This window comes from Malus sylvestris, chromosome 1 (genome assembly GCF_916048215.2).
Source record: "Malus sylvestris chromosome 1, drMalSylv7.2, whole genome shotgun sequence".
Classification (NCBI taxonomy): Eukaryota; Viridiplantae; Streptophyta; class Magnoliopsida; order Rosales; family Rosaceae; genus Malus; species Malus sylvestris.
In genome coordinates this window covers 10,511,477-10,527,863 of record NC_062260.1, presented here as the reverse complement: position 1 = coordinate 10,527,863, position 16,387 = coordinate 10,511,477, and the positions used below count along the sequence as shown (strand labels likewise).

The 16,387-nt window shown below is 38.2% G+C and overlaps 2 protein-coding genes across 3 annotated transcripts; one reads left to right on the top strand and one right to left on the bottom strand.

The window, feature by feature from the left end:
* The first annotated feature begins 1,941 nt into the window (after positions 1–1,941).
* On the top strand, positions 1,942–4,292 carry LOC126626614 (uncharacterized). Its single transcript, XM_050295989.1, has 2 exons — positions 1,942–2,290; positions 3,119–4,292. The coding sequence occupies exon 2, from the start codon at positions 3,123–3,125 to the stop codon at positions 4,101–4,103; it is 981 nt and encodes a 326-aa protein (XP_050151946.1). The 5' UTR covers positions 1,942–2,290; positions 3,119–3,122; the 3' UTR covers positions 4,104–4,292.
* Positions 4,293–9,355: 5,063 nt separating this feature from the next.
* Positions 9,356–15,314, bottom strand: LOC126632736 (ATP-dependent 6-phosphofructokinase 5, chloroplastic-like). 2 transcript variants are annotated; one of them, XM_050303208.1, is made up of 13 exons: positions 14,836–15,313; positions 14,669–14,759; positions 14,306–14,379; positions 13,530–13,641; positions 12,349–12,444; positions 12,082–12,183; positions 11,905–11,979; positions 11,329–11,469; positions 11,051–11,167; positions 10,857–10,961; positions 10,513–10,593; positions 10,028–10,156; positions 9,356–9,888 (listed from the first exon to the last, which is right to left on the bottom strand). In XM_050303208.1, exons 1-13 carry the CDS (start codon positions 15,129–15,131, stop codon positions 9,721–9,723), a joined length of 1,587 nt encoding a protein of 528 aa, XP_050159165.1. In that variant the 5' UTR covers positions 15,132–15,313; the 3' UTR covers positions 9,356–9,720. The 2 variants fall into 2 exon arrangements, with proteins under 2 accessions (XP_050159165.1, XP_050159167.1); XM_050303210.1 differs by lacking the exon at positions 9,356–9,888 and having other exon boundaries at positions 10,026–10,147; positions 10,503–10,593; positions 14,836–15,314.
* Positions 15,315–16,387: the final 1,073 nt, after the last annotated feature.

Below are 16,387 nucleotides of genomic sequence, written 5' to 3'. Positions count from 1 at the left end.
ATACCATATTTTTATCACCTCTCAAATAGAGATGACATTCACATTACTGATGGGTCCTACCTCCATTAGAAAGAGATACAAATCTGGTATGAAAAATGTTGTGGGTATACATACCATTACTCAAAAACGTAGTGCTAGTTAGATAAACTTTTTAGAGCAAACTTAAAAACTATATAATGTGTCACCAATAGAAAATAAGCATGGTAATCAACACTCAAATAATAATCTAATCAATCAACAACCACGTCATATGATTCACAAAATTTAATTTAAAAAGTTGATCTTCTTAACATTACCCTACCCAAAAAACTTAAATCATCTTAGAGTATTTGCATTCATTGATCATGTACCTTAGGATCCCAATGTCGCATCCATTGCTAATATATTATGGACATTGTTTATTTCCCGGAAAGTGTTATTTTCTTTTGACATATATGTTAAAATATCTCTTGACAAACACAAAATGAGATATACACATATTAAACTGTCATTAGCAGAAATTTAGAAATGCCAACTAAAGAGCCAAGTATTTGGAACTTTTATTAGCACTCTATAATATTCACATTGCACACATTTCTTATAAAAATAAAAGAAATGGAGTAGGGCACAATGGTTTAGAAAATTGGATTCAAACTCTTATAATGAGTTGAAAATTTGATTTCATGGGGGTGATTCTAATTCTTCAATTTCATATATTGAACTCATGAGTTTGATTTATATATAGACAATAAATGACCAAATATTTGAAAAAAAAAGAAAAAAAGAAATTAACCATTCATAAATAGGGGCAAAGAATAAATAGATTGGTCTCACTATAAATAAATGAGAAAATTGTAGTAATGGTCCCTAAATTTTAACACAATTGGAGCAATGGTATCTCAATTAAAAATTCATAATCATTGGTCCCTTAACTCATTAAAACGTGCAACTATGGTCTTTTTTGTCAACTTCATTAGAATTCCGTCATGTTGAAAGAACCATTACTACAATTGGGTTAAAGTTGAGAGATTATTGCTACATTTTTTCTCATTTGGTTTTTCATATTTGCCTTTGATTCGGTCTCACATGTGTGGCACATAACTCTTTTTTATGGAAGTTCTAACGGAATTGACGAAATGAACCATACTTGCACGTGTTAAGGGATCAATGGTCACAAATTTTTAATTTGAGAGATCATTAGTATAATTGAATTAAAGTTAAGAGATAATTTTTACAATTTCCTCTAAACAAATATAATTATAATAATTGAACTCAATATGTATGATTCCTACACATAAAAACAAACTCACATGAATTATTGTGAAAAACTTAAGTATACAATGGCTCATTTTACTTAAAACCCTCAACGGCAAGAAGATAATTTAAATAGAACAAGTTCACCGTTATTATACCATTTTGATCTACTAAATATTATGTGTAAAGAAAATCTCACGCATATTAATACATTATTAGACCAAGATGCCACATAACAGTACTCTTGTGTAAGTCATTCTTATAGGATTTTAGATTGAAACAAGTCATTTAACAGTCATTTGTTATTAGCCAATCAGAATCAAACAATAAGCTTATGTTTAAATTGCAAAGTTCTAGAGGAGCTGAGGCACATGTTTTTGACCAGTCAAAACCAAGACACTAACTTATTATTGTTAATTAGTATATCTTTTTGGATGAGTCAATTTAATTTGATTGTCATGCGCAATGCAGCCTCAAGAAACATTAAGGATAATTCTACCGAATCCTTTCACTTAAAATAAAAGAAGGATACTTCTACATTGTAGAAGTTGTTTGCGGAAGGCTTATTTTGCAAGCACTTCTGCTCAAGCGTTTTTGTTGAAATTGTCTTAAATTTGAGAAAAGTTTAGCATTTGGTAGAACACCACCACACCATAGCAACTAAGGGTCCGTTTAATATTACTTAAGGTTTAAAACTTTAACTTGTTGTAAACATTCCTAGTTTAAGTATGATTGTGTAAATCCTAGATAAGATTTGATTCTAGTTATCCTTTCCTATTACAACTTGTATTACTTGGAGGAGAAGGAATATCTTCTCTCCCTTTACTACTATAAATAAAGGCACAATGTAGGAGGGATAACAACACACACATTCCCCTACAATTCTACAAACACACATCTCTCTCCTCTCTCTCTCTGCCGCCGGCCCTAGTCCCTCTGTCAGATAAAATAGACCACAACACGTTATCAGCACGCTCCTACCGCTGCGCTTAGGAATCTGACGTTGGAGATTTTTTTTCTGCATCAAACCAGTTCATCCATATCATCACGCAATCAGGTTCTTTCCAAACAACGGTTTTTAACTCGATATTTTGCAAGCCCTGATAGCATGAACATTCACCATGATGCATGACCCAACTTTACGTTTAACGTATTTTAGATTCTACATAAATTGTGTATGCTTCATCATCAAAATTGCTACAATTATGTGAATTTGATATTTGCCATGAATTGAATCTTACATATGTACATACATTGAAACTATTATTTGCATATGCATCAAAGTAAATATGTGATTCATTGAATTATATATACAAAAAAAAAAAAAAAAAAAAAAAAAAATGTTTCTGGGCTCTCCTGGAACGGCCCGAAAAAAAGAAAAAAAAAAAAATTTTAGGGCTGCACACAGCAGCCCATTCCCCTATTCTCACCCCGTGGGCCTGTAATCCCACCCGAGGGTTCTTGGCTTATACTTTTAGGCCCCGAGATTTTATTATTTAATATTTTTTTTAAATATGGGTTTTTATATTTTCACCCACACTTTAATTTGGCCCCGAAGACCAAAAATAAATTAATTCACTTATCATTATACAATATTTTTGCATATATTCTTTGCATATTTGTTTGCATATATATTTGTGTTTGCCTGCAGGAATATACGAACCTGAAGTTCATAATTACTTTGAAAACCGAAGTTTCTTATACACATGCCTTGTTAGAAAACCCGAAGTTTTCACTTAAACATATCACCCATGAAAACCCGAAGTTTTTCATGCAAAATTAAACCAATACATGTCTATTAGAACCTGTATGTTCTACTCCTATGTGAATGGATTGATTTTTCTCCATTACACTAACCACATCTTGTCCATCTATTTTGTGATAGGAACATGTCGAACTTGAACAAACTCGACTTCACCGCTTTGGAGGTTTCTGGAAGGAACTACCTCAAGTGGGTTCAAGATGTGAAGCTCCACCTCACTGCAAAGAACTTGCGTCCTGCTATTGAAGAAGCAACAGATAAACCTGTTGGCGAGGCTGAAAAAGCCACTGCTATGATCTTCATCCGAAGACATATCCATGACGCTCTACAAACTGAGTACCTTGCTGAGGAGGATCCACGTGCATTATGGGTCGCTTTGGCTGATCGTTTCGATCACCAAAAGGACATATTCTTGCCTGAAGCAAGACACGACTGGCAGCACTTGCGCTTCCAAGACTTTAAGTCTGTGAATGAATATAATTCTGAAGTTTGTCGAATCCGATCACTTCTCAAGTTTTGCAATGAAACTTTGACTGAAGAGGATCTCCTGGAGAAGACCTACTCGACCTTCTCTGCTTCTAATATTGTCCTGCAGCAACAATATAGAGCTCAGAAGTTCACTAAGTTCTCGGATTTGATCTCTGTTTTACTTCTTGCTGAAAAGCAAAACCAGCTGTTGATGAAGAATCATCAAGCTCGACCTACTGGGGCTACTGCTGTGCCTGAAGCACATTATAGCACTAATCAGCACCCAAAACGCCAAAAGAGGCGTGGTAAGGGCGGCCAGAAGCCATCCCACCAAGGTCAACAGAGCCAAGGCCCATCCAAGGGAGGAAACAAAGCCCAGAAGCGCCCAAACCTCGCTCCCAAGGCCCCGAACTTCAAGAATAAGGGCAAAGCACCTGCCACAATGAATGACGATATGTGCTATCGTTGTGGTTCCAAGGACCATTGGTCCCGTATTTGCCGTGCTCCCAAGAAGGTTGTGGATGCATATCATTCTCGTCGTACGAAGTTTGAATCAAACTTCCTGCAAGTGGACGAACCGGAGACTACAAAGATGGAGGTTTCTGATTTTCAGGAGGATACCACTCCTATGGAAGATTAGAATCTTAGACATAGACTTATTTTTCAGTTAAAATAAGACAATTGGGGCCGAATTCCACCTTGTGGCCGAACCCCACCTTGTTTTTTGGTTGATTTTGAACAATTTTCCTTTATGTTTTGGATTATTAGTTGGCGATTTATTTTGGATATTAAGTTTTTTCCTTGAATAAATGAAATTATTTTGAATTGATACTTGTTTTTATAAACTTTTATGCATGTGACCGATTCAAATTAATTTTTCATTCTAGGTATGACTAGTGGGAAAGTTAGTTGTCTGGCAGATAGTGCAACCACGCATACTGTTTTGCGTGAACGCATCTATTTCACTAACTTCGTACCTAAGAATGCACCTCTGACAACCCTCTCAGGCCCATCCAACCTGATCGAAGGATACGGTCAGGCACGTATAATGTTGTCCAATGGTACAATCTTGACCATTGATGAGGCACTCTATTCTCCACGTTCCGGAAGAACGTTACTAAGTTTCAAGGACATTAGAGATAACAATTACCACGCTGAAACCCACGTAGAAAACGGAGTTGAATTTCTGTGCGTAACTTCCTACGAATATGGCCAGAAGCGTATTCTAGAGAAGATGGAGTGTAACCCGAGTGGTTTGTATACTACGACCATACGCCCCATAGAATGCCACTATGTGGCCGGCCCTACCACAGGGACCGCGCACGAAATTACACTTTGGCATGATCGTTTGGGACATCCTGGACGAATAGCGATACGCCGTATCCTCAAAACTTCACACGGGCATCCACTAACCCGAAGCTTAGGTTCGATCCATGAAATTGCATGTCAAACATGTTCTATGGGAAAGCTTATTACTAAGCCTTCTTATGACAAGATTCGTTCGAATCCTCCCATTTTTCTACAACGGATTCAGGGGGACATTTGTGGACCGATTCAACCTCCCTACGGACCATTTAGATATTTTATGGTTTTGGTTGACGCTTCTACACGGTGGTCACACGTGTGCTTGTTGTCCACAAGGAACGCTGCATTCTCCAAACTGTTGGCTCAGGTTATCAAGCTCAGGGCTCACCACCCTGATTATCCGATCAAATCTATTCGATTGGATAATGCTGGAGAATTCACATCTAAAACTTTTGATGACTATTGCATGTCGGTTGGGGTTGAAGTTGAACATCCTGTACCCCATGTTCACACCTAGAACGGCCTGGCAGAGGCTTTCATTAAGCGTTTACAAATGATTGCTCGATCGTTGGTCATACGTACCAAGCTCCCGATCGCTGCTTGGGGCCATGCAATATTGCACGCAGCAAAGTTGGTCCGACTGAGGCCTGTTGCGACACAACCATTTAGTGCCCTTCAGTTGGTCACCGGATGCGAACCCGACATATCGCATCTGCGCGTTTTTGGTTGTGCGGTCTATGTGCCGATCTCGCCGCCCTTACGTACAAAAATGGGGCCTCAGCGAAGGATGGGAATCTATGTCGGATATGATTCTCCTTCGATTATTCGTTACTTAGAACCTTTGACAGGCGATCTGTTTACCGCTCGTTTCGCGGATTGTCACTTCTATGAGACAGTCTTCCCGTCGTTAGGGGGAGATAAGAACGTCAACGTTCCTAATGAACGACGAGAATTATCGTGGACGACTCCCACTTTGTCTCATTTAGATCCCCGCACCGCTCAGTCTGAAGCTGAAGTGCAGCGCATATTAGATCTCTAGAGCATAGCTCAGAGCATGCCAGATGCTTTCACCGATCTAGCGCGCGTGACAAGATCACATATTCCAGCTGCGAATAGCCTGCAAAGATGGATGTACCAAATGTACGACGGACTACCCTCCTGGAAGCCCGGGACGCCAATTCTGGTGATCCACGTACATTAGCGGCTAGCCAATCATCTGCCCCTACACAAAAGCGTGGCAGATCCCTTGGTTCAAAGGATTCACACCCCCGGAAGAGGAAAACCACGGCACAAGGTCCTGAAGAGCCTACCGTGAATCCGACTATCGCTTACTCATTTTACCCAACTCATGAGGAAATTCTAGATTATGGAAGCGTCCTTGAAGAGACGAATCCTCCTCCCGAGAATCGTGAGATTTCGGTCTATTATGCTAGCTTAGATGATGTGTGGCGTAGAAATGAGATGATTGTCGACGATGCATTAGCATTTGCAGTAGCTACTGAGATCATGTTGAGCGATGACATTGAACCGCGTTCCGTTGATGAATGTCGACGTAGAGCTGATTGGTCAAACTGGAAACAAGCAATCCAAGTCGAACTTGATTCACTTGCGAAACGTAAGGTGTTTGGACCTGTAGTTCCTACTCCTCCACATGTGAAGCCTGTTGGCTACAAGTGGGTTTTCGTTCGGAAGCTTAATGAGAAGAACGAAATTGTGCGTTACAAAGCCCGTCTTGTAGCACAAGGTTTCTCACAACGCCCCGGGATTGACTATGACGAAACTTACTCACCCGTTATGGATGTGATTACTTTTCGATACCTTATCAGTTTGGTAGTTTCCGAAAAACTGGATATGCAGCTGATGGACGTAGTAACCGCGTATCTCTATGGGGATCTTGATACGGAAATTTATATGAAAGTTCCCGAAGGACTTACATTGACTGGTTCAAATATTTCCAAACCCCGGAACACGCTCTCAACTCGGCTGAGGCGTTCACTATACGGTTTGAAACAATCCGGAAGAATGTGGTATAACCGTTTAAGTGAGTATTTGACTAGTCAGGGATATGTGAATAACGAACTATGCCCTTGTGTGTTCATTAAGAAGTCACATTCCGGATTTGCGATTGTTGCAGTATATGTCGATGACATGAATCTCATCGGAACTCCTGAAGAGCTCGCGATAACTGCTTCGCACCTGAAGTCAGAATTTGAGATGAAAGATCTAGGTAAGACTCGATACTGTCTCGGCCTCGAGATAGAGCATTGTTCGGATGGAATCCTAGTACATCAATCGAACTACACCCAGAAGGTGTTGCGCCGTTTTAATGAGGATAAAGCGAAGTCTTCGAGTACTCCTATGGTCGTTCGTACGCTAGATGCAAAGCGAGATCCCTTCCGTCCGAAGGAGGATGATGAAGAGATTTTGGAGACTGAAGTTCCTTATCTAAGTGCGATAGGCACTTTATTGTACTTAGCTCAATGCACTAGACCCGACATCTCCTTCGCTGTTAATCTTTTGGCAAGATACAGCAATGCACCAACACGTAGACATTGGACTGGCGTGAAAGACATCTTCCGTTACCTTAAGGGTACTACGGATTTGGGCTTATTCTATCCCTACGAATCCTCGAGTGATGCCGCACCCTATGCTCATCGGGTTGATTCTCGCCTTGTTGGTTATGCTGACGCTGGATACTTATCTGATCCGCACAAGGCGCGTTCTCAAACGGGTTATGTCTTTACCGTTGGAGGCACCGCAATATCTTGGAGGTCAACTAAACAGACCTTAGTTGCCACTTCGTCTAACCATGCTGAAATTCTCGCCTTACATGAAGCAACTCGGGAATGCTTTTGGTTGAGAGCAGTAGTGGGCCATATTCGAAGCTCCTGTGATCTTCATCCCGCCGTTAATGCCCCGATGACGATTTTTGAAGACAATGCAGCTTGCATCGAACAGCTCAAGAAGGGTTACATCAAAGGAGACAACACCAAGCATATTGCGCCGAAGTTCTTCTTTACACATCAACAACAAGAGTATCAGAAGATTGAAGTCACGCAAATCCGATCACAAGACAATCTGGCCGACCTCTTCACAAAATCACTACCGAAGGCGACGTTTCAGAAGCTTGTTCATGGAATTGGTATGCGTAAACTTTCTGAGTTGTAACTTTGCTATTTCTCTGTGGAATTATGTCAAACTCAGGGGGAGTATCTTCTAGATACTTGCTTGATCTTAATGTACTCTTTTTCCCTACGATTAGGAGCATTTTTCCCACTGGGTTTTTGCTACCTAACTAGGTTTTAACGAGGCACCCACCTTGGGCTGGTCATATCCCTGATGACGTCCTGTAGACGTTTCTTTTGACTTTGCATTTCTCACGCATTTTTCCTTAGACTATGGATTTTGTCCCTACTTGGGTTTTTGCCATAGCCTTAGGGTTTTTTAGTGAGACTTACTACTTATGCAAGTTCCTACCTTATTGAGAATAAGCGTTGTTCCTTGGAATCAATGCCGACGAGTCGACTTCCTCAACTTTTGCATGATGCTGAATCTACCTTGAGTATTTACCCACTCAAGGGGGAGTGTTGTAAACATTCCTAGTTTAAGTATGATTGTGTAAATCCTAGATAAGATTTGATTCTAGTTATCCTTTCCTATTACAACTTGTATTACTTGGAGGAGAAGGAATATCTTCTCTCCCTTTACTACTATAAATAAAGGCACAATGTAGGAGGGATAACAACACACACATTCCCCTACAATTCTACAAACACACATCTCTCTCCTCTCTCTCTCTGCCGCCGGCCCTAGTCCCTCTGTCAGATAAAATAGACCACAACATAACTAGATTTCTAACTTGGTTGGTATTGTTAAAGTTATTTGGGCTGAAGTTTGGGAGCTTTGGATATGGACTTTTTTTATATCTGGGCTGAACAGACAGATAAAAATAAAGGCCTAAAAGATTATATTTAAAATAAAAATTAATTAAAAATAAGGTCCAATTCGGTTCAGGTCGGACCTGATAATAACCAAAACCAGAACCGATCTGACCGGTTCAGTTCGTTTTTAGACCGGGTTTGATCAGTTTGTTGTTAACACAATTTTTTCAATTATTTTTAAATTTGGTTTGATCCGGTTCTACATTTCATGATTTTAATGCCCACCCTTAGATAGTCCTATCTCTCTTGTCTCTCTCTTCTCTGTCTCCTCGCTGCTCTCTCTACTCTCACGTCAGGTCCTCCCCCTCTCTCTCTCTCCTCTCTCTTCTTTGTCTCCTCGCTGCTCTCCACTCTCCCGCCAGATCCCCCCCCTCCTCTAATCCACTGTCTTCTTCCTCTTACTTCGGATCCAGTCTTTTCTTGCTCTCCTTCGTCAGCTCCACCAAGTTGATGGTTGCATTTTCTTTTTTAATTTGAACTGTGAAAACTCCAAAACACTTTAAATTTTATACCAAACAATTCCTTGAATCTTGTTAAAAATTGCTCCTAAGAAATGGTCTTGGAACATATTTTTTAAAAGGATGATTTTTTATTTTTTTTAGTAGAATACCGAACGGTCTCTAAGATTACTTGAACGACTTGTAAGTGTAGGCATCCCAAGCCTTAAAACTAAATTATGTATTTGAATTAAGTATATGCTTGGTCTGGTTCAATTTATCAGTAACCTCGTTCGGATTACTTGAACGACTTGTAAGGATACAACAAATGATGTACATTACGAACCAAGCATCAAGTGCTTTAACGTTCAAAACAATTAAGACGACTCTGAAGCTGCTATATGCTATACACTAGACATTTAGTGGAGGGAATGTCTTCATCGTTTTGTATTATTTCTTCCGCAGCATGCGCGACCAAACCAGATTCCTTCTGATGTTGGTTATTTCTTTTTGCTTACAACTTACTCTTGGAAATTTGTATTTTTCAAAACTGAGGCTAATGACGCCTACGTAGCTAGATAAAGTCCGGCTGACCTGTGGAAGTCAAGCAACGATGCCACATTCGGCTGTTCGGATCCACCAGCCTGGGATGAGATATGACCTCAGGAATTGGAAGGTATACATAATGAGTGTTGCAAGTGCCGACGGTGATTCCACTGTATCCAGCGAATGCCCCGTGAACCTGTTATATCCAGGAACACATATTCAACGTAACTTCATATGAGATACAAAAGGAAGGAAATGGTCTTGTGCAAATATACGCGCAGGTGCGAGTGCATGTACGGGTGTTTGAGAAAGAGAGATGGAGAAAAGAGACTCACAGCATTTTGCCCTAATACAGCGCAAAGTATTCCGTCTGATGCATTTGCACGACACGCACGGATCATGTATGTGGGGTCTATATACTTCACGTCAACGGGAACACCAGCCTCTTTAAAATACTTTTTTGTCTGGCAGAAGAATAGATGGTTATAGACACCAAAAATGTTTCATCCAAATTATGAACAAAACAATTAAATCAGAGGAATTGCATTATCAGACTATCAGATATTTCTTATGAAAAGAAACAAAAATGGTCAATTACTATGACTGCGTTCTGTGTCTTGATCCTACTTTTGTCCGTTTAAGTACACAAGCATATTAAAAGTCCTAATGAGACTCATAGCCTACTGGATGCAATCATCATCTATACCCGTATAGTTTTTTCATATTTTAGGTCGAAAACCACGGATAGTATTCTGCAAGTCTAAAACTGAGTTCTCAAATGCATTGGAAATCATTATTGCATTAAAACACAATCACCAACCTCTTGCTGAATATGTACGCCAATATCCCCATATACCATATTTCCAGATGCATCAGTAGCATTGGTTTTCTCTATTAAATTCTGCATGAAAAGAACCATACAGAACTCAACAATCTCACCATGTAGTCAAGAAAAATATCAACCACAGAAATCAAAGAAAAAAATTAATAATTTAGACATGAAATCCAGGGAAGAAAGAAATGATCATTATCTTTTTAGGTTAAATACATAAGTTTTTGGTAACCAAAAGAACAAATTTTTTTTTTATTATTATTTTTTTTTAACATAATAAGTTACATATACAATAAAATAAAACATGACTTGAAATTATGATTCCGACTCACCTGCCCTGCTCCCTCTGCTACGCAGACCACAGCTGATCCCTTTGTTTGAATTAGGTATTTTAGATGGTGCAAAATACCATGAGGGCCATGTATTTGAAAAGGTACCTTGGATGTGCATATATCACTAGCATCAGTGGAGGGTCGGAAATAAATGAAAATAGCATATGTCATTAGCACGGGTCCAGTCTAAGTACCTCAGGTATCAAACATATGTCAATTTGTCCACTAGCCAGGGATGCATGCATTGCTATGAATCCACTGCTACGACCCATCAATTTAACAATGCCAACGCCATGGTAAGCACTATGTGCCTATTACAAGATTGAGGAGAAAGATCAGCATATCATGTAGACATCACTGCCAGGAAATTTAAGTACAAGTGTAGAACCCTCGCAGAAACATAAACCCACGCATGACAGGAAAATGATATTGAATAATTAACATAAGAAACAATACATATCATAACTTCTACCTCAATGTATGCTGAATTTATTGCCCGTTGAGCTTCTTCAACAGCTGAATCGAAACCAAAAGTTTTGTCCATCAGCAAAATATCATTGTCTATGGTTTTCGGCACACCAACTACAGCCACTCTTAACTGTCTTTTACGGCACTAAAAGCAAAATAGGAACCATAAAACAATTAGACCTTATAAAAATTAAGGCAAATGAAAGAACCAAGCATTCACAACTTGCAAAGACTATATGATTGTCACAAATGAGACTCTCTACGAAAATCCTCCCAGAATATATATCCAGTACATAATTTCCCAGCCTCTACCAGTATTGGCTAACACATTTTAATAGTAATAAACAGACAGACTATCCCAAACTATAGCATAGTGCACTCATTCCTTCCCAAAAGTTTTCCTTATTATTTTCTTTGGTCATTGTCATGTAAGAGACATTGTACTAAAACTCGAAAGAAGAATATCTTACACGAGTCCTATGAAGGCAATGTTAGGAAATTCTTTTTTAATAATGAATGAATACCAGATTCAACATATGACATAATGTACCAGGTTGGTACAGATTCTAAGCTTACCAACCTCATTGTGTATTGCATCGGCTCCAGCATGTGTGCCGTTTCCACCCAAAACAAAAACCATGTTGATCCCTCTTTCCTGATATCAACACGCAAATACATATATCATGACACTGAATTATAGGGGAATCATGATGCTTCAATATTACCAATTTCTTAAAAGAAGCTTTCAAGTAATCACCTCCAAACTGTCCACAATGTCACTAACACTGGGACCTCCACGTGAAACTCCTAACAAGCTTCCACCAGAAAGATGAACATTTTGAACCACTTTCCTAGATAGCTGATAATCAAATCCAGTTTCAACATATTAGTCTACAACATAAATGCATTTTCGAAATATAGGAAACATATATTTATCTTAGAAGCATAGAAAGGCTGCAAGAGAATTGTTGATTGAATGATTCATATTAGACAGCTACTTGCAAGGACAAAAGCAAGAACTTACTGGCATTTCAGCTAATTCATTGTTAGAAAACCCGCGGTAACCATAAGGAATCCCCACAATCTGTTTGACACCGTATATTTCAAGTGTAATGACGATCTGCAGAATGTATACGTTTGATGTCAAATACAACAGAAATAAGTATGAAGGTTTGGAGCTGAAAAGGAAAACAATCAGGGAAGAAAGATGCTAAGCCCCAATCATGTAGTTGGTAAGTAACTCCACAATATAATTAAACTTTTTGCCTTACCAATGTACTGTAAAGCTTAAGATCACAAATACTTGACTGACCAAAACACCATTACTAAAAGAATGAAAAGTTCAAGTCTACAATGTATAAAAAAAACCCACAAGTACTCAGATTGGGAGGTCTGCCTGTTGGCAGGTTTGTTTGTTTGCATTTTATTGCTTTATTTGGGCATATCACATATAGTAACTTATTCAGTTGGAATATGAGAAGACATTGTGCAATTCAAATGCTTGTTAAGCGTGTTATATTCTGCTGACCGTACAATGAGAAATTCAATGGCACTGAAGTGTCGGTCCACTTAAGGTAGTGTAAATTTGATCCATCTCTTAATATCATAAGAGTTAGTCTAAATGTCAAACTTAAAGTTATTGTCAAGATCAAATATGAGTCAATATGTTTTGGTCTCAGACTCAATCTGTTCTAAGTTTTCAAAAGTCTTCTAGTCATTATATGTGCGTTTTAGTACTACTATGAGTCTTTTGAGGTTCTCTTTGTAGCCTATAATATCTGGTGAATGACAATAAACTATTTTTGTAAGGCTTTACGCTTGGACTGCTACATCTATACTTTTCTCCTCTCTCTTCTTTTCATTTTTCTCTACATAACTTTTCTGATCATTTTCTCCGTATAATTTTTCTGCAATACAGCAATCCTAAATCTTCTTATTTTCTCTAAAGTTCTTACTACCAAAATTTATACCATCTGCTAAACTCACCATACTCATACACAGAAACGCCCATTGTTTGTCCTATACTCCTATAACAGAATGTGAAAATGGCATATGTTGTTATATCAGAACTTTAAATTACAGTTTCTACTACTACATCATGAATTATTAACATACCAATTTCATCAAATAGAACTTCAAGGCCAGGGCTGATAAAAGCCACAAGAAAACTAAAAAAATTTAAAATTTTGGTGTGATGATAATGACCTGTCTGATGACGTCATTAAGACCAGGGCAGAGCCCTCCGCATGTTACAATTGCTGCTTTCACTTCTTCTGGTTTAAAATATATTTTTTCCCGAGGCCCAGCACGATGAACCCTGGAAATTTTCATTATCATATTCAGCACAAATTACAGTTTTCAAATTGAAAAACTAGCGTCACCTATGCTAAGCAAGCTAACGTACGCATGTACCAAGAGATCAATAAAAAGTTTAATAATATGAATACATTCAAGTTGCAATTATTTGAAGACCTATCATAGCCCAAATGTAGAAAACTTTGAAAAATACATATGGAAGCATGTATGCTCCTTTCTGAATTTACATAGAGTAAAAATGATGACCATCAGCCGATGAAAGAAATAGAAGCTACTACACTCGATTAACTCATAAAAAAGAAACGTGGTAATTCGAAGGAAAAAAAAAACATCTATTGCTTTAAAATCCCTACAAGTACAAAGAGAACATGAATGAGGAAACCGCCATTCCAGCGGCTCACTATTAAGCATCCTTTTGAGCTCTCACCCTGCAACAGGACTACAAATCCCTATCATAACCGGAACTATTAGAACCATTGACCTAGCGGTCCCACGTCCACAACCAAAACTCACAGAAACGCTCTGTTTTTTACTTCTCACTGGAAAACATCCAAGGCACAAAACATGACCGATCTAAAAATCTGTATCATTAAACCGATCTTCAACTTATTGCCGCTCAGAACTTCATCCACAAACAACAAAGGTAAGTTGAGAGAAATATTTACCATTGCTCCACCCAAGTACAATTAGGATCAATGCATTCAGCACCAGCAGACGTATGCGACGAGTAGTATATGGTCTGCACATATTAAAGACAAAAAAACACACACGCAAACAGTAGTCTCTCTTTAGTGATTCTCGCATGAGAGTCATATAAACCATCACCATTCAATTGGTTCAACCCAAGAGCAACGAAAATCGAAAAAACGAAAAGGGTACTCTCCTAATAGATTGAAGGTGCAAATACATAAGTTTCTCACAAGTTCTCTTATACTATATAGTGCTCTATAGTGATTCAAAAAGATTCAGATGGCAAATTATTTTTACAACATTTGAAAGATATTAGAAAATGGAATTGCTTTATTTACCTTAAGGAGTACCCGGTCATTGTTATTTATGTAGCCGTGCCACTCTTCGTCCGACGGGTACCCACCTGCAAAGTCTTCAATCACCGGAGTCCTGCAACACAATATCTGAGGCCCTCCCAACTAAAAGTCAAAAATAAATTCAAACAATAAAAGAAGAATAAAGTGACCTCATTTGTAAGCAGAAGGTGGAAGGAATGGGAACGGCGTCAGGGAAGACATCAGTGATGTGAGGGATGTTAAACCGCTTCTCGAAATCCTTCTGGAACTTGGATTTCCAGTCGGGATCACTGAAATCGATCTGCTGCCGGCTATGGCTCTTGCTCTGAGCGAAGACGCGGCTGCTGTTCTTGGTGACTCCACAGGAAGTAGTCAGTAGTCTCAGAGACGGCGGAGAGAATCCGTGAGAAGCGCGGCGGTGGAGGTCGAGTCCCGGCGGGGCGATCGCGTGGGAGAGAGTGGCCATAAAACTTAAGATTTCTTCAAGTTTGGAGAGTTGGAAGAATTGCAGAGAGAGAGGAAAGAGAGTAAATAAATAATTAAGGAGGGAAAATAGAAAGCAACGACGGAGGGCCGTACGAGCTGACTTATTAGCAGGCTGCAGGAGGTTTTAAAGTCCAAGCTGTCAAAGCCTTTCTCTTTCTTTTTTGGCTTTCTCTGCTGTTCGGCTTTTTCAACGTTTGCGAAAGCCGGCTTTTTTGTTTTCTTTATTTATTTTTTGCTTTTCTAGGAATTACACGTATTAGGTTTTTTTTTTTTAGAGTTTTAATGAAAAACTCATGGTGCTGTTCATTTTAACGAAAAATCATATTTTTACACTAAAAAGTCAAACCTGGTACTATTCACTTTACCCTTTATTTTTTCATTATCATTATTCAAAGTTTTCAAGCCATTTTCATTAATTTTTTTTTCTTTCCTTGGAGATTTGTTAAATTTGATTCAGCAGAAAAATAAAATTCCTTTAAATTAATAGATCTACATGTATTTAACTCCTTTAAATGTCACTCAGTACTACGGTGGTATTCCTCTTCACTTACACCTAAAAAGTCTTAGGTTCAAATCTTGTAGATGATGAATTCAAACCAAATTAAGTTGTCTATCGTGTGGCTTAGCCAAACTCCCATCTCTTTAGTGAAAACATATTGTTGTACTAAAAAAAAACTCCTTTAAATGTTCGCTCTAAGATCATCTCCAGTTTTAAGCCAGAAACAGTTTTTCTTCTCTAAATTTTAGCCTGAGATTATTAAAGAATGAGTTTAAGATAATTTTTTTTCTTAAATTAACTTAAAAAAAAATTATGTAGACAATTCAAATTTTATTTTATGAACATTTTAACCTAAAAATATTTAGATTCTGAAAAATATTGAAAAATCACTAAACCGACATCATGAAACTTCTAAAACACTATGAAAGAATATGAAACACATAAAAGATTTTTTTTAATTACTTTAACCTTTGGGTGTAAATTTGGACCGTTAGTTTTTTTTTTTCCTTTTTTTACAGTTGAATTTGATCATATTAGATCTTAGCCTAGATATTAGATCATACAGTTTATCCAACACTCAATTGTTTTATTTGACAGTTGATTATTCTTAAAGTACAAAAAAAAACACAATTTTTCTTGGGGTGTGATATCCACACACCTCATTTTACTTCTCACACACCTTTTTAATTTTCAACAGTTGAATCAGATGAATTAAAGAAGATCAACATACATAAATT